The sequence below is a fragment of the Antedon mediterranea genome, chromosome 7, assembly GCF_964355755.1.
Source record: "Antedon mediterranea chromosome 7, ecAntMedi1.1, whole genome shotgun sequence".
NCBI classification, from domain to species: Eukaryota; Metazoa; Echinodermata; class Crinoidea; order Comatulida; family Antedonidae; genus Antedon; species Antedon mediterranea.
In genome coordinates this window covers 9984930-10003742 of record NC_092676.1, presented here as the reverse complement: position 1 = coordinate 10003742, position 18813 = coordinate 9984930, and the positions used below count along the sequence as shown (strand labels likewise).

Sequence of the window (18813 nt, the reverse complement as noted above, 5' to 3'; positions counted from 1 at the left end):
ATAAAAACTGGTTGTGCTCCATCCTGTAAGGTAAGTTTACCTTTTACCCCATTCACCTTTCCAATTTTGTTAAAGAGTTTTGGAAATTTATTCAGTATTGCTGGTACATCAGCTTTGTTGTGGTCAGCCTTCACTGTGAAGATGCTGGCCCAGTCTAACTTGATATGTGTCAACCACTGACGACCAAACAACGGGGGTCCACCTCTTTCTACTACATATAGTTTTCCATCGTGTTTCTGTCCGTTGTATTCTACTTTGGCCTTCAAATACCCTTTTGTCTTTACTTCTTCTCCAGTATAAGTTCTAAGTTGAACTTTGGTCGGCAACAAGTCTGTATTCCTAAAATATTTCTCAAAATCTTCTGTCGAAATCAACGAGAGTGCACTGCCAGTATCCACTATCATGTCCAATGGGATATTATCTATCGTTGGTTTTATCTTCACTGATTTCCCAACGTCTACATTATTAACATACATCATGGCTAGAAGGTTGTCTTCAACTTCATCAACAACATTCACTCGCTTACCCTTCTTAGTTTGGTGTGGTGTTTGTTTTGATTTACTCCGGCATGCAGCCTTGATATGTCCCTTCTTTTTACAGTTATGGCACTCAACTTCTTTGTACCGGCAGTCGTTTGCCTTATGACCACCCTTGTTGCAGCGATAACATAATTGCTGCTTATTATAGTGTTTCACGTTTATCTTGTTCACAGTACTCTGTGGTTCTTCTTTAAAGGGGGATTCTGGGTTTAAAATTGCTTTTAAATATCGTTTATTTATTAAATAAAAAATATTATAACAATATAGACATGTCAGAATGAAGAAGTAATAACGAGAAATTAAAAAAATTAAATTTCATATACATTTTAGGGTAAATTCATGGAAAGTCTGTTTTTCAGCAGCTTAGGGAAGCTCATTAATATTCATGAGATATTCACAAAATCACGTCACCAGTGGATTCCAAACTCACGACGTCATGTACGTTGTGTTTGTCAACTAATTTACATCTCTCTCCCCTGTCAAACGACGACCACCCGATCATTGTGAAATACATTTTTTGTAGATTTTCTAAGCTAGGCCTAAAGTGTAATAATAACAGTAGTAGCATATATTTATTTGACATTTAATGAAATACAAAATTTAGTACAGATACGGAGTCATAAATTATACTATTTTTATACCTCTATAGTACAGATCGTATTATCGGCTTCACGTACAATACTACTCTAGGCCTAGCCTAATAATAATATGGGCGAGAGCCATTCTGACTAGGGATTCCATGCCACGATGGCTACGTTAAAACAATGGGGCCCATGGGCCTAGCTAGCCTACTACTAGACGATTGGCCCATAAATAACAAAACCCATCCTACTATCAACCAAACTCCTAAACAATCTAAACCTAAAACGTTCTACAAAATCGGCTGTAAATATTGAAGCAAAACAAGGTCCGATCGCCGTCCACACGTATGGTGTCCCGATCGTCTAAGTAGGCCTAAAATAAAATAGGCTTAGTTTACTCTCCAAAAAAGCGGATACTCATGCATCAAGCAAGTAGACCAGGTAGTAGGAAGGAGACCTAGCCGATCCGGCCCAGTTAAAAATTGAGCTAGCTAGTGTAGTAGACCCTATGCGAATTGATACTACCAGGCCTTTTACTATAGGCTGCACTACACAAATATTCCAACTCTCTCATTCGAGCTATATTATCTATACCATTCCGGTAGGTCAAGTCGACCTTCAATCAAATACTGTACATCGTTCATGTTGTGATTATAGACGGGGTATACTCGACCCGACCAGTTTGGTATTGTTGTATCTGCTTATCACGTGACGATGCCAGGCATGGGCAGCAGAGAGAGCACGTGTATATCGTCGTCTCGCTCGATCCTCAGCAGGAATGTACAGTATACGTTACGCTTCATTGATTTTGATTTTTCCCTAAGTCGGTGCGAAAATCGGCAAACGTAAAGTGCAAACATATCTAATTTTTCACTGTTTTGATGAATTTTCATAAAAAATTGACTTTATAAATGGGAAGACCAACTAAAATTACATCAGATAAGTATAATTTTACAAAAGTAATTGATATGGTTTATGATAACGAGTCGTCGGAAGATGGACCATTTCACGAATTTCCTATTTTGTAACCACAGTGTGATTTTGCCGTAGCTGCACTTGTAATCTGGCCTGATTTCACAGCCTTCGTTCTGCTTCACTGGGCGCTTATATAAATTGAAACTTTTACCGTTCAAGAGACAAACAAATATATTTTACATTTTTTACTATTCATTTTAAACCCGGAACCCCCCCTTTAAACTGTTGTTGTAGTAGCGAAGCATCCTTCGTTGCAGTTTCCATAGCAACTGCCATTTGTAGCGCTTTCGCTAATGTAAGCTTTGCCTCAGCCAACAGTCTTTTTTGTATACTGCCTGACCTAATTCCGCAAACAAGACGATCCCGCAGGGCGTCATTTAGCTGTGCTCCAAATTCACAGTGTTTGGTGAGGCGTCGTAAATCCGCTAAATAGGCCTGGATTGTTTCACCTTCATGCTGCTCACGTTTGTGAAACCTGAATCTTTCAGCTATAACTAGAGGTTTAGGACTCAGATGCCTTTCCAACGAATCCACAAGTTCCGGAAATGTTTTGGTTGATGGTAAATCAGGTGCTACTAAGTTCTTCAGAAGACCGTAAGTCTTAGGCCCTATCAAGCTGAGTAACGTAGGTACACGCTTGTCGTCATCCACGCCGTTTGCCATGAAATATGCCTCTAACCTTTCCACATAGGAGGCCCAGTCCTCTGCCTCGCCGTCATACGGATCGAGTCTACCAATTATAGTACTCATCTTAGCAGATTGTAGAATATTAACTATTGAATATTCTTACCCACAGATTAATCTTCTTATGACGCGCTTTCCGTTATATTCTCGTCACCAATTGTGATGTATCATACACATGACTCAGGCTCGGTATCCATTTTATAGAGAGAGATTACTTTAATGAACAACAGAGGGCAGCATAACTATTTACAGTATGATGTATGTGGTCAATACACTACATCTGTAATACCTGATAGTACGTTAATATGTGCAGTTGAACCATAATTCAATCATTCATAAAACAATGTTGTATAAGTCAATAGTGTATTACTTAACTGATGTATTATACCATTGATAGAATATTAAATATTTTTAAAAGAAAAAAAAGGAAAAAAGGAAAAACAAACACAGCATATACAGAATATAACATGTACTTTATAAAATGTATAAAGTTCTGCGGTGTGACATCACAACGATAGATGGCACTGCGTGGTTGGTGGCAAACCAAAAACAAACAAAATTAAATTTTAAAATGACTACTTCAATAAGACTATTCCAAACCATTGGTGAAGTCACTCAGGCAGGTTAAACACATTTTTTGGTTGCCTAGCAACCACTCAGCGCCACCTACCGTCCACGCAGCGCCACCTATAATTATATACAGATTGGTTATGTATAATACATTTTAGAACAAGAAATATTTCTTACAAAAAAACGCCGCTCGCTTGTTGATTTTGTTTTTGTTTTCAAATTTGTTTTTGAATGTGTTATTTTATTATCAAGTTATAAGCCAAAATACGTTGTAAATAGTGGCCATCTTGGATTTCAACATGGCGGCTAAAAAAGAATATTTACAACTTTTTAATAACGATATATTTGGAATCTTCAGTATCATAAAACATAGGTATAGACATCTTTTTTAACTTGCTACGTCACTTAAAAGTTAAGTTATAAGCCAAAATGAGTCTGAAATGGCGGCCATTTTGTTTTTCACATTTTAAGGGTGAAGATCTAAAAATTGATCCAGTTACATTTGAATTCTGCACCACAAAATTACCTTAAAACATGTTTTTTTGCTTTTAAAACGAAATGCCTAGTCTATTATATATCTAACAGTACCCGCACTCAGTAAGAAATTTGCGCATCAAAAATAATGATTTATGTATAAATTTATCGATCAATAGGGGTGTTTTAACGTATATAAAATCTATTAAAATAGTTTTGTCGGTCGGTCTGTCCTTAACATGCTGCTGCAGTACTGGAGCTATATAACAGGTTTCCAGCCATTAAAAACAATTATTGTATAAGGAGATTGGTAAATGAGAAGCATCCTCGAATTATGTGTGCGGGTATTTTTCAAGATGGACATCTATTGGGCAGTGTATACCACGATCGGAAAAAACCCTATTTGGGGCAAATCGTTCAACCTGAATTAGTTTAAATTGTCAATAACTAATTATCTCACTCAATTTAATTAGTAAACACGGTTACATCAAGTGGTTAAAACCATCGAAGATCGCGTAAAAATGAGCGAATATTTGCGGTCTGGCTCAATCAATTTTATCGTTATTTATTTTAAACTTTAACGATTTGAAAATGGAACGTTTGTTCCATCAACACAGCAGCATACAAAAACTTGTTTACCTGCAGTGATCAAACGGAAAACTGTGAGGTTGGTGAATACGGCCACATAACCTTCCTCGTACAGCCGCCGACAAACGTACTCACTATATCAAAAAAAAATTCTTCATTTATACACATTAAGGAAGCCTCCCTGATATACACCATTCGCCAACAAAACTACTTACCATAGAGATATTATTGTCGCAACAAAACACAGCGCTCTAAAAAACACCAAGGTGACGTATTAACAGACTGTAACCTATATCAACAGTCTACTACTTGAGAAAGCAAATTGAATGTTGTAGTACCATTAGGATCTAAACTAATTCTTTACAAAAAAACTATTTTATTATATAAACCATTGACTATTTCTGCATAATACCCCGCCTATAAATTGATGGTACTGTATATTGGAGTGTGACACATTCTATTGTACGCCAAATAATTAATCAATTACAGGACCAGCTTTGGTTAAAGTGTTGAAAACAGACTAATTTTGCTCAGCCTGGCATTTTAGTATTAACAGAGGTTACATTAGACAATTAAAGATTCCTTTAGACAACAATGACGAATGCATTTTAGTTGTCTCCCCATGAATAATGATATTACCATTATTGTTTCTAGTCTATCATCTTTTACTAAATGTGTGTTTTCTTTTTTTTGAAGTTTGCGAACATTGTCATTTTATCTATAGTGTAGATGCAAGTACAGTAAATACATTGAAGTAAACTATCACAGAATATATATTTTTATTGATTCTTTTAGTAGGCCTACTTTACAACATTAAAAATAAATTGTGTATTTTATAAATTAACTTCCCACAGTAGGCTTTTACATTAATATTTACTGTTCAGATCTTTTTAAACGATTTCATCGTCTTTTCTTATACTTGGTGTTTCTGTGTAAAGTGAGATACTTCCTCTAGTTAGTGGACCAAGACTCCGAGGATGCTGGTGGTTTAAAAGTTGTGGCGCTATCTTGTTGTTTCGGAATCGATTTGAATCCATTCTGCTCTCTACAAAGTCATCTTCTTCTCCAACAGCCAATGATTTTGATCTTTTCCGTAGATTGTGTTCTGAACACAAATGACTGTGTGTTTCAGATTTTGCTCCATGTATATCAAGGCAAGACGTCACAACTTCCAACTCTGTCGCTACAATGTCTGTGTTTAAAACTACCATCAATTTTGGTTCTGGCTCTTGATCACGTGAAAATTGTAATCTGTGGACATTTCTGTTAATAACACAAGGAGCAAATAACTCATCACGTGAATGTGCGTTTATTGCAGATCCCTGGATTAGTAGTACATCATCCATGGTGTCCTCGATGTCAAATACATAATTGCACTCTTTTAGATCCACTAAAATAGATCTTTCTAGATGGAGCTTTACCTTCTCTTGTGTCCAGCCCTAAAAATACATTAAAACCATTTATAATAACAATTAAGTTTATTTATAACATTTTGCTCAATAATTTGACGCAACTCGTATATTATGCTTGATTCTGGTTTAGTCCCGTTGCCACCTGGCCCTTTTCCACCCGGCCCATTGTCACCCAAACTTTTGCCACCCGGCCCTTTGCCACCGGGCCTTCAGCCAACCGGTCTTTTGCCACCCGGTCCATTGCCACACTAGGCTATTTGCCACCCGGCTATTTGCCACCCGGCTATTTGCCACCCGGCCTGTTGCTACCCGGCCTGTTGCAACCCGCCCAGTTTCCACCCGGTCTGTTACAAACTGGGATGATTGCGACAAAGGAGCGTAGCGTCTCTGGGCTAATATATAGATAAATACAAACCATTAAGTGGTAAACATGATATGTGACTTTAAAAACTTTCCGAATAGCCTAAAAATTAAAACTACATTGATTTCTGTTTCATAAACATTTTAATTTAATTGCAGGCCTAATTAAGAAGTGCAAATTATACTCAGAAATCACAAAAGGCTGGGAGTGGCAAAAAGCCGGGTGGCAAAAGGCCGGGTGGCAACAGGTCGGGTTTCAAAAGACCAGGTGGCAACATACCTAAGGTAGTAACAGGCCGAGTGGCAAAAAGCCGGTGGAAAAAAGCCAGGTGTCAACGGGTCGGAACTCGCTTGGTTCCCACAATTAATTCAACCAATCAAAAGCAATGCATTATCCGAGGTGGTGTTTTTTATTCGTCAAATCGCATGTGTTGCACTTACGTCCTTGCGTTGGGAAGAAAGCTTTAGTCAAGATCAAATTTAGTTCAGAAAAAATTTCACAAGTTGATTCACTAAGTTATGTGATAAACATTGTGTAAATATAGAAACGCAAAATTTGGCGAAGTATCTATTCATTAGTAAACATGTTTAATATGTGTAGTGAACTTAAATTTTAATTCTGAAGAATGCATTCAATACTTTTACCTGATAGCTCATTTGTTCTAATAGCAATTGTGTTGCGATTCGAATTCCACACACACGCCATAAACGACTTTCAAGCGATGGTTCCAATGTGAACGTGTCAATAGCAACATGCATGTCGTCCAAGTTGATATAATAAACCTTTTTGGAGTTAAGACATGTTTATTTTTATTGCGCAAACGTGATAGTTTGGTTGCTATAACTATAGTCTACAACACACACTATGCAATTTTCTAGTGTACTTTTTTTTATTTTCCGAATACCCGTATTATAAAACAGTCATGTCAATTATTTCAACACGAGAGAGGTTTTTTGAGGGCCTAGTTAGTACCTTTTTGTGGTCAGGCTAGTGTGTTTCTTGATCATCTTTGTACACTTTATATAAAGATTTGTTTTGTCGTATTTTCCCCTCAAAATTTATCTTTTGTTTTTCAAACGTCTAATAGTCGACCAAATTCATTAGGTGAAGTGCAAACCCCGCCTTTGTTTATTTATGAATTGATTGAGCTATAGTACTTTTCAAGTCGTACTGTAGTTATTTTTAAGAATACTAGCTAGTGTATTGTATTTATTAAATTGCAATATATTCCTTTAGACTTACTAGAATCAAATCAAATTCATTTAACTGTCATTCCTTACCAGTACAGATGTTTCACATGTAACTGTTGCATTTCTAGGCTTTCCAGTCAAAAGACCCATTTCACCAATGACGTTACCGGCTGTAAGATAGTCTTCAAACACGTCAGTTGCTCCTCTATTGATTGATGCCAGCGTTTGCTGATGTTCGTGGTCTAAGTTTTCAGTCGACCCCAATAACTTAAGCAAAAAAAAATATAAGCCTAAATAATTATTTATTCGGTACGTTTAAAATAATAAGCATACACAAACTCTAAACAAAACTCTCTACGAATCTAAAAATGAGAAAGAAAAATTATTTTAGAATTTGTAAATTATGAAATATGTACAATAACCATAGATATTATATTGTTTGAAGGTTTGCATGGCGAAATTAAATGCTGAACTAATATACGTGGTGTACCGCAAACTTATATCAACACCCATAGATATACTATATAATAATTATAGGTAGAATGAAATTAATGCGAATGTCAGGTGCTCTGAAAAAATAACAGCGATATTGGTATAATAATTATGATTAATAATCTAAAATATTATGAAGAACCCACAACCAGGCCAAAACAGGTTACAAAAGTAAAATTATAAATAGTGCAGCCATACGTCATGGGTTTCTCTCCATTGTGAAGCACTTTTTTATCTGCGATTACACTAAAGATAATAACTTTGTTGTAAAATTAATATATGCCAAAAATATACCTTGATCATGCCGGATACAATTAGATATATTCCATTTGGTTTCTCTCCTTGTTTGATAATCACCTCGCCAAAGTCGTAGTGCAATAATTCAGCTCTTGACTAAATTACAAGTATGTAGACGTTACTGATTTATAATAGATACTGGCTCTTACACAAGGTATAGCTAGACTAGCTAGCTCTGTCTACGCTATCAAACTAGTTTGACAAACAATGTGTGATGTGCCTAAATAATGGTATTGATATGACGTCATCACATGTTTTGTCACATAAAGTTTGAAAGTGTAAACAGAGCTTTAGCGATATAGTTCTTTCTTGGTGGATTTCAAAATTTTTCCGCAATATTTAAATTGTATCAAAGAGTATAACATTACCTTAATAAACTCTATGAGTTTTGTATCTCCTTCTAACCATGCAACATTTTTCAGTAAAAACTCAGGAGGTGGGGGTGGAATCGAAGCCGGTGCATTTAATAATCGTTTCATCCTAACCTCTACGTTCTTGATTAGCAAAAAATGAAGTTTAAATTTGTTTAAGTAGATAAAGTAATCAGAAAAGAGTAAAATATCGCCTAGAGTGGTTTGTTAACAATCGGTTGTCTAGTATAACAACAATAATATGCCGTAATGTAATATCATGCTTAGTGTGTAGAATAGCCTCAAGACGATTCTCGGTACTATCTTAAATTTAAGTAACATGATACAGGTAAACATCGATAATCAACAAACGATTCTATATTAAATAAAGAATCGTTGTTACCATTTGTAATTTGTGTGCGTCAGTTTCATCAAGAAGACCAGCTCCTTGTAACTCTGTAATTGTATCACGTGAATGGTTGAGGACTGTGCGAATAGCTTGACGTGTTTTTACCGAAACTGCAATGCCAGGATGTTCTCGCTGTAAAAGACCTTAAAAAACAACACATCCGCTATGAAACTAATTACTTTTCTATTATATACCAGTATTACATTTCGGTAGCCATCAATGTAAATCAGTGTAAGGGTAAGTAATGTAAGTAATGTCGTTTTTTCATCTCTGTTGTGCAATGTGTATTATATAACACCTATATAAATTCCTGTCATTTGATTGGACGAATGTGGGTCACATGGCGTGCAATAGTACGCACTATTCAACGATCGTTAAATATTACTTTTTGAAACATTTTTGTTTGTTATTTAGATGTTATATAAAACAAATAATGAATGTTTTGTATTCGTGTAATGGTACAAATAATGGCACTTGGTGAATGATGAAAGGTTATATCAACTCGGCTTTGCCTCGTTGATATAACCTTTCATCATTCACCTCGTGCCATTATTTGTACCATTGCACTAACAAACATTCATTATTTGTATACTATTCAACTTAGACAGATGTAATTGTCTAAAGAAATGGCCTCTTAATATAAAGAAACCGGAGTTCGAGTTTTTTCAGTTGGCTGAAATATTTTGGTATGGCATCATTTACAGAAATAACGTTCCCAACGTAATTCATTTGGTTACAATGTGGGCGGAACTTCACGTTCCATGTTGTGATGTAATTTGTTTTACACCTTAAAATAGTTTACCGAGTTCACGTATAACTTCAAGACGAGATAATTCTGATCTGCGCTTTAAATCTTTTAGGATGTCCTTATTGTCCACCATATGTTCAACAAGTTTACTGACCTCTTCTTCACCAATAACAAATCCTTTACCAACATCATAACCTAAACTCAATTTCTTGTTAATTCGGGTGTTTAAGAAACCCATAATTCTTGGAATGAGTGCCTGGAGATCAAAAATTGCATGTTACTTAAAAAATATTTTTCTTTTCTATTTAAGATATGCTAAATTCCTGACTATACTGTAATCTAACAATGTGTGTGTGTGTGTGTTTCTTCTCCAGCAAACCTAGGTAACCTGGTACAGGTAGTATTTATTTAGAAACTATAAAGTTCGAATCAAGCAGGATAATTTACGGCTTTACTGTGAAATGTTAAACTAATTCTTCAATTATCAATCAATCTATACATTTATGGAAATTTTTGTTTGTTTGTGTGTGCGTATATTGCGTGTGAATATATTCGGATTAATTTCATATAAATATACATACCACCATGAATATTAACTAAAATATTATGTGGTACCTTTACTAGACGCAGCATACGTAAACTCCTAAATGTACGGAATAATTTTGGAATCTTCAGCACGCTGGTGTTCATATTGATATCGGTCAATGTTTCATCAATCACAATATCGATTATTGACACCAGTATTATAAGTAAGTCAAATTTGTTCCAATGACTTAAAACATAGTATTTCCGCAATCCAATCCCCTAGTAAGAGAAAGAATGTTATTGTGATATACTTTTTTGACGTAGAAAATTAATGTTTGTTTGTATAGGCCTGCAAAATAGAAATTTATAAACATAGATTTGTCACAACTTCCAATGGAATTTCCGGATTCACGCGCAAACAAACAATTAAACTGTTTATTGTCCTTAATACGCCATTTTCGTATATAAAGGTATGCATTGATAACCAATACACCCACCTCGATTCCGAATGTTACTGTGCAATATGTTAATGAGTTAAATGAATTTTATAACCGTTTTAATGTTCATGATTTTAAAAAAGAAAGAGAGGCTCTATTTAGCTTGTGTCGGGTGACTGAAGATGATCCCAAATTTAGTATAAGCATTTCTGATGTACATAACGAATTCATGAAACTCAATTCATCGAAGGCTGCTGGGCCGGATAGAATCCCACCACGAGTACTTAAGGTCTGCTCTCCTCACCTTGATGGTATATTTACATTTATTTTCAATATGTGTCTTTCTTATCATGCGTTCCCGGATATTTGGAAACTTTCATGCATAATACCGGTACCTAAGAAACCTAAGATTAACAGCATGAATGATTTGAGACCCGTTGCACTCACGTCTGTCGCGATGAAAATATTGGAACGTATTATTTTAAAAATTATGCAACCTTATGCTGAAAAAGTGTTAGACCCGTTGCAATTTGCTTACCGATCACTCCGTAGTACCAGTGATGCGATTTATTTTAAATTACATAAATTGTATTCACATCTAGATAATGTAAAGAAAGGCCACTCGGCACGTATTATGTATTTTGATTTTCAATCTGCGTTTAATACCATACAACCCCATATCTTAGCAGACAAAATGTTGAATATGGAGTTTCCCCGTCCGATTGTTCGTTTAGTTTTAAATTTCATTTGTGATAGAAAACAATTTGTTAATATTAATGGTGTTAAGTCAGAAATCGTAACCTCTGACACCGGTGTTCCTCAGGGTACTGTCAACGCACCTAAATTATATTCCTTGTATACGGCGGATTACAGATCTTTAAATGATGAGCTTTGCCCCGTTGTTAAATTCGCTGATGACACTAGTACTATTGGTCTCATAGTTTCAAACAATGATGAAAATTATCGTAGCGAAATACAAAGATTTGTTAAATTTTGTGACGATAATTATCTCCAAATAAATGCATCAAAAACAAAGGGGATGATCATTGATTTTAGGACTAAACATAAATTTAATTTTCAACCAATCACTATCAAAGGTAAAGAAATTGAAATTGTTGACCAGTACAAGTATCTAGGAATTGTTTTCAATGATAAACTGAGTTGGGGAGACCATATAGACTTCATCAGCAAAAAATTAAGTCCCAGAATGTATTGTATGAGAACTTTATATAAATTTAACTCCTGTGATTTGATGTTACTTTCGTTCTATAGATCCGTTATATGTAGTGTTTGGACGTATTGCCTCTCCTGTTGGGCTGGTAATGTTACCGGAGGGAATAAAGGACGCCTTGAAACTTTCATCCGTCGGGCTGGTAAAATGATTGGTCTGGAACTGCCTTCCTTTACCGATGTGCACCTAGAACACCTCCAGAAAGATTTCGAACGCATTGAGTCGGATGCCTCTCATCCTCTCCACAAAGTGATCATAGACCAACTTAATCCAAGTGGTAGATTGAGGCTCCTCAGTGTGAAAACAAATCGATTTGCTAAATCCTTTATTCCCTCCGGTATCATCCAGTACAACAGGAAGTCAAGAAGATATAGTCCAGTAAAATATCACCTTCACCATTGCATAACGTTAGTAGTCAACGAGATTCTCACCGTAGGTTCTAAACATTATGTAAAGATCATTTATTGATGTTGCGTCGCGTAAAAGTTGGGATTTGTAGAGAAAATGAAGTTTTTATACGCAGTTTTTGCTTCCTTTCGTCGTGGTTTGTTTTCATCGAAAAATGACGTCATGGGGCATAAGTGAATGACACGCCATTGTCGACATTTGCGTTTGTATTAAAAAGTGAATTTTAAATGTACGAATATGGTATTAATTATCTGTATTACATTGTATTATTATGTATCACATATATAACAAGTCATTTTGATAAAAAATAAGTCAAATAAATATGAAAAACAAAGGAAAATTGTGATTTTTGCATGTCATCTGAAGTGACCTTCCATACAATGTGATAGCGCCCTCTATAAGTATTGATACACTCGCACTTCAAACTGCAAGCTTTTTGTTGTTATATTCATTCATTCAGAAATACAATTTAAGGAAGGAATCGAATCAAGGGCATTATTACTTGGTTTATTATATATTTATGATGTTTTCCCCAAAAATAATTACTAGTATGTACATTTTGCGAATTGTAGATGTTTACGCGGTCTGTAGCCTAACGATATAATAATAATTATATGTATAAAATAATTGTTACTTTTTTCTGATAAATCAGTATGAATATGTTTACTTAGCGCTGCTTTAAGCACCCTATTAAAAAGAAAAGAAACAAATTGATTTAAGCCTATTTTTTGTCACGTTTTCGGTAATTAGTTGTCGATCTTCTTCACTCTCACTATCTGATTCGTCACTGTTCTCATCATCCGACTTAAAGGAGTAGTTCTCAGCAATCGCTCGTTCAATTCTGTTGGAAGAATCTCGCTTTCACACCACAAAGGCCCCAGCAAATCGTTATCGCCAACGCACCATCCGTTATTGTCTTGGGGTTTCGGCAACTCGTAAAATCGGTGTTAGTGCGAGCCTCCACAGATCCTGACTTGATAGTTCGATCATCGTGCGTTGTATATGTTGATGCAAGCATCTACGCGACGGTGGAAAGTTAGCTAATTTTTAAATCAATGTTTTTTTAACACTGATTATTCCGGGTTTTTTTTCTTGCATTTCCTGCGAAAAAAGTCAAATCTAAGTTCATCGGTAGGCCTACGCCTTGCTTTCGAACGGAATCCATATAATAATAATAGGCACGTGAACTATTCCAGTTCCAACATTAACTCTTCTTCTCCTTTCCAACTTTCTCCTACTTTCTTGAAAACCTCTTCAAATTTTGGATATTTTTCGACAAGTTTAATGGCCTTTAATTTTCCTTTTCCCTTGAAAGCGCTGGTCGTGCTGCACTTTGTGAACGCATGCAGCCCTAGAATGGCATTACATCGACTTGGGGTGATTTCAGTGGTGGCTAAACTGGTGAGATTGGTTATTCGTCGATTCCTGCCACTGCCTGTATCGAATAGGACTTTTGCAATAATGGACGAAACAAAATGTAACAATATAAAAAAAAAACATCGCTGTCTTATATGGATCCCGATCGAAAGCAAGGAGTACCGATGAACTTAGATTTTACTTTCTTCGCAGGAAATGCAAGGAAAAAGACGGATAATCAGTGTTAAAAAACATTGATTTAGCTAACTTTCCACCGTCGCGTAGATGCTTGCATCAACATATACGACGCACGATCGAACTATCTTGGTCATGATCTGGAAGCTCGCACTAACGCCGATTTAAGAGTTGCCGAAACCCCAAGACAATAACGGATGGTGCGTTGGCGATAACGATTTGCTGGGGCCTCTTCAAACAGAATCGGATGATGAGAACAGTGACGAATCAGATAGTGAGAGCGAAGAAGACGATTAATTACCGAAAACGTGACAAAAAGTAAGCTTAAATCAATTTGTTTCTTTTTTTTTAAATATGGTGCTTAAAGCAGCGTTAAGTAAACATTATTATTCATACTGATCTATCAGAAAAAAGTAACAATTATTTTATACATATAATTATTATTATATCGTTAGGCTACAGACCGCATAAACAGCTTTTTTTTAATTTCATACCGCCGGTACATCTACAATTCGCAAAATGTAGTAATTATTTTTGGGGAAAACATCATAAATATATAGTAAACCAAGTAATAATGCCCTTGATTCGATTCCTTCCTTAAATTGTATTTCTGAATGAATGAATTTATAACAACAAAAAGCTTGCAGTTTGAAGTGCGAGTGTATCAATACTTATAGAGGGCGCTATCACATTGTATGGAAGGTCACTTCAGATGACATGCAAAAATCACAATTTTCTTTTGTTTTTCATATTTATTTGACTTATTTTTTATCAAAATGACTTGTTATATATGCGATACATAATAATACAATGTAATACAGATAATTAATACCATATTCGTACATTTAAAATTCACTTTTTAATACGAACGCAAATGTCGACAATGGCGTGTCATTCACTTATGCCCCATGACGTCATTTTTCGATGAAAACAAACCACGACGATAGGAAGCAAAAACTGCGTATAAAAACTTCATTTTCTCCACAAATCCCAACTTTTACGCGACGCAACATATATAAATGATCTTTACATAATGTTTAGAACCTACGGTGAGAATCTCGTTGACTACTAACGTTATGCAATGGTGAAGGTGATATTTTACTGGACTAATAATTTTATATTGTAATTTTTTAGATGTTTTTATATGAATGGTTTTATGCTATATTTGTTTTTATAGTGTTTTCTTTGTTATTATGACGAGCAATGAATTTCCTTTTTGAGGATCAATAAAAGTTATCTTATCTTATCTTATCTTATCTTAATATTAAATAAACAAATGTATTATTGAAATTACTGATCACGGCATCTGTGTGATACCGGAAAAAATTAATCTAGTCTATAAACGGTCTTAGCGCTTAGCCGGGTATAATTATATATATACATAGCAAGTAGTCTTTGCTATACCGCGGTATGTGTAAGTGGTCTTTAAAATTAAAGCCTACTCGAAGGAGTCTTAAAGCTCTCTTTTTGTTGCTTATACGTATTATTGACAAGTTGTAATAGTCCAAACAGGTGACCTAGATGACCTGATATTTGTATCTATCAAATAAGTGTATAAAATCATTTATTGCAATTTTGTCCACCAAAAAACGTAGATTGACTGGACTATAAGTTATATATATATATATATATATATATATATATATATATATATAAATCGTGGTGAATTTAACGCAGACCATGAAAGCGAAAGTGCTCAATACAAAATGTAGAGCGAATTAGTCAGGGCATGTAGACATAGGAGAAAGTTTCTACTAAAGTATCAGTAATTTAGATAATAAGAATTTGGTTAACAATAGACTGTCCAGGAAATAGAGATGTGTTGTACTTGCTAATTAGCATACTATTGTTCACATAAACAGTTTGCCTTAAGACTTCATTATAGCTTTTTGTATTCACTTGTGACTATCATTCAGAGCCAAGCACCTGAAGATTGAGTTCATACTCATGAAACAGCCTGTAGTGCAATAAAATGTTCAGTTGGTAATTTACTAGTGTCTTTCATTTATTTATATAAATATATATAACTTATTCTTATAATAGCCCTAGAATTAGATTTAATCGCGTAGAAATCTATGTACTGATTGTGAATTGAGAAAGCGTGACGAACATTACCTTATTTGGTATTCTACGCGTAAAGTACGCCCTCAATTTGTTAATGGGTGTTAGTTACACTTATTTATACAAAAGTTATATACATTATACATAAGTATATATTATATATATAAGTAGAATGGTATACTGTGCAATTTGATAATTTCTCTACATCATTAGTTACCTTTATCATTGCCTCCAAGATGTAAATAGACATAAAAATGAAGTTCGAAATTCGCATAACTGGTTTGTAATCGTCGTACCGTAAGTGCTCTGTATCTATAACGAACTCCAAAATAATCGGTACCATGTTGGCAAAGATGACGAAGTAAATGAACAGCTCGAATGCTTGATGCATAGAGATTTTAAAGAAGATATTTTGGAACTTGTTACTTGGTGGTGGTATGCTTTCTTTCTTTTTCACACTTATCCACTCTTCAAATTTGCGTTTCTAAAAGAGAACAAACAATGAGTTATTCGTATTTGTTATGCTTTAATAGGATTATTTTAAAAAAGTTATCCGTCAAAATTGTACAAAAATGATGGAGATACTTGAATTGATTTGAGTTGTAGTTGATTATTTTCTTTTTTAAAATATACCTATTATTATAAGAAACGTTTAAATGATATTGTGTATATATTAAAACGATTTAAGTTTAAATAAACAAGTTTAACTAACCATATATGGATATATGCCTTTAATCTGCCAGTTCTTTTTAATCTCATCAACTTTAATCAATTCGTCGTGAACATCGGCCGCTGATTCTGTGCAACCAACCAAAACTCGAGTTGCTTCTCTCGATAGCATTCCATGTTCAAATTGTTTCCAATAACTGATCTATAATTAAAAAATACTCAATTAAAGTTCATATTACGGCTTGTAGTTTTAATAAATGCAAATCACATATCGAAGATTATATAGCACCTAAATAAATTCCTGTCATTTGATTGGACGATTGTGGGTCACATGGAGTGCAATAGCACGTACTATTTACCGATCGTTTAATATTACTTTTTTCTTTTTTTTTAATCGCGTACGAAAAAATGTACGTGAAATCCAATAGCAGCATGCACCATCTGTTGTTCTGCGAATGGAGGAATCGACGTGCACGACGTGATCTCTCCTTCACAACAATAGCAAGAACCTATTTAGATTTTATCTACAACAAATAACGAATGTTTTTATTATTTGTGCGATGGTACAAATCATTAAATTCGGTGAAATATGACATTTTGTCTTAACACGGGTTTCGCCTCGTGAAATATAGAATTCCTTCTTTCATCATTCAATTATTTGTACCATCGCACTCATAAACAATCATTATTTGTATAATAACGAATACTGTACGGTACACGTTCTGCTTTAAGCATCCTAAGACGAGCTTCCTCCGACATGTCATCATACTCTTTTTTCGATGGTTCGTTTGGTACTAGTGTTTTACAACTTGGACATTTGCTTTTTCGTATTCCCGATATCTGGTCATGCTTTGTTTCACCATCACCCTCTGTCTGTACAAATTAATACATGAAAGTTATTGTGAAGTCGATGCTCACTAATTTCTTTCGTTACATATTTGCTTTAATCTGAATCAGTTAATAAAAGCTGTTCACTTAGTTGCAATCTTGGCTCGTCTACAAACGATTGCTTTTAAGTAGTATCTATGATTAGAAGTTCGCATTACTTTTTTATGGACTAAACTTAGTATCCTGCATTAGTTATAAAAACATTCAAAATCGTACAATATTATGAACAACCATTGACATCACCAACAAACAAATGTTGATGAGTATTATTATCTAAAAACAATTGTATACACACTTCTCCTCCTTCTGAAGTGTAAGGATCTTTGATATCGCAGACTCTCTCCACAAGCGACCATTCAGCATCAGCCAGAAATCTATCTGCCTTCAGCATTGACAACGTTCGTGATTGGGTCTCCATAACCTTCTTTACTGCGTTTGCCATTGCTAACCTCTGAGAAACGGAAATATCACTCATTCCTATAAAAAAGAATATTTAGTGTATAATATATAACAAACCAGTAAATACAGAAAATATATGATGAGTTTATTTACGCAATTCGAAGTTTTACGTGATGTGTATACCTATTCATATTTTTATCTTCCGTTCATTTTTTTCTGCAACGAATTCCTTCTCAAAAAATTTCATCTGGTTTCAATGGATATTAAATAAATAGTTAATAAAAAGGGACACCCGAGCATCCAAATGAGGACACCAGCAGAAAGCTGAAAATCAGACGAGAGGTGGCGCAATTCACCGAACTACGACGGTTCTAAGACACCTACCCCCTAGACAGTTACCCCCCCGGATGTTTACCACCCGGACAACTACCCCCTTAGGACAACTACCCCCCGGACAATTACCCCCCGGACAACTACCCCCTTAGGACAACTACCCCTTAGGATAACAACCCCCCGGACAACTACCCCCCGGACAACCACCCCCTTAGGACAACTACCCCCTTAGGACAACTACCCCCCGGTCAACTACCCCCCGGTCAACTACCCCCCCGGTCAACTACCCCCCCCCCCCCCAATCTAAAAGTAGACAAATATATAGGACCGGTTTCTGTAAAAATGAAATCATCTGTTTTTAACGGGTGTTTCGAAACTAGAGACCCGAGACCAGAGACCTGACACGAGACCCAATACGAAAAGGGAGACCTATATTTGGGTCTCCCTTTTCGTATATTAGGGTCTCCCTTTTCGTATAGTCTGGTCTCTTTTTTCGTATATTTGGGTCTCCCATTTCGTATATTTGGGTCTCCCTTTTCGTATATTTGGTCTCCCTTTTCGTATATTTAGGTCTCCCTTTTTGTATATTAGGGTCTCCCTTTTCGTATAGTGGGGTCTCCCTTTTCGTATAGTGGGGTCTC

At 35.3% G+C, this 18813-nt stretch overlaps 1 protein-coding gene across 3 annotated transcripts in view; it reads right to left on the bottom strand.

The window, feature by feature from the left end:
* Positions 1-5151: 5151 nt before the first annotated feature.
* The window catches only part of LOC140055734 (sperm-specific sodium:proton exchanger-like), a 28772-nt gene continuing 15110 nt past the window's right edge, over positions 5152-18813 (bottom strand). For all 3 annotated transcript variants that reach the window (XM_072101117.1, XM_072101119.1, XM_072101118.1), the window contains 12 exons: positions 17736-17917; positions 17270-17425; positions 16596-16754; positions 16101-16367; positions 10286-10474; positions 9725-9926; positions 8917-9065; positions 8532-8657; positions 8161-8259; positions 7465-7641; positions 6829-6966; positions 5152-5850 (listed from right to left, as the gene is read on the bottom strand). In XM_072101117.1, coding sequence (XP_071957218.1) covers positions 5302-5850; positions 6829-6966; positions 7465-7641; positions 8161-8259; positions 8532-8657; positions 8917-9065; positions 9725-9926; positions 10286-10474; positions 16101-16367; positions 16596-16754; positions 17270-17425; positions 17736-17917 — 2393 coding nt within the window. In that variant the 3' untranslated portion in view covers positions 5152-5301. The remainder of the gene's footprint in view (positions 5851-6828; positions 6967-7464; positions 7642-8160; positions 8260-8531; positions 8658-8916; positions 9066-9724; positions 9927-10285; positions 10475-16100; positions 16368-16595; positions 16755-17269; positions 17426-17735; positions 17918-18813) is intronic.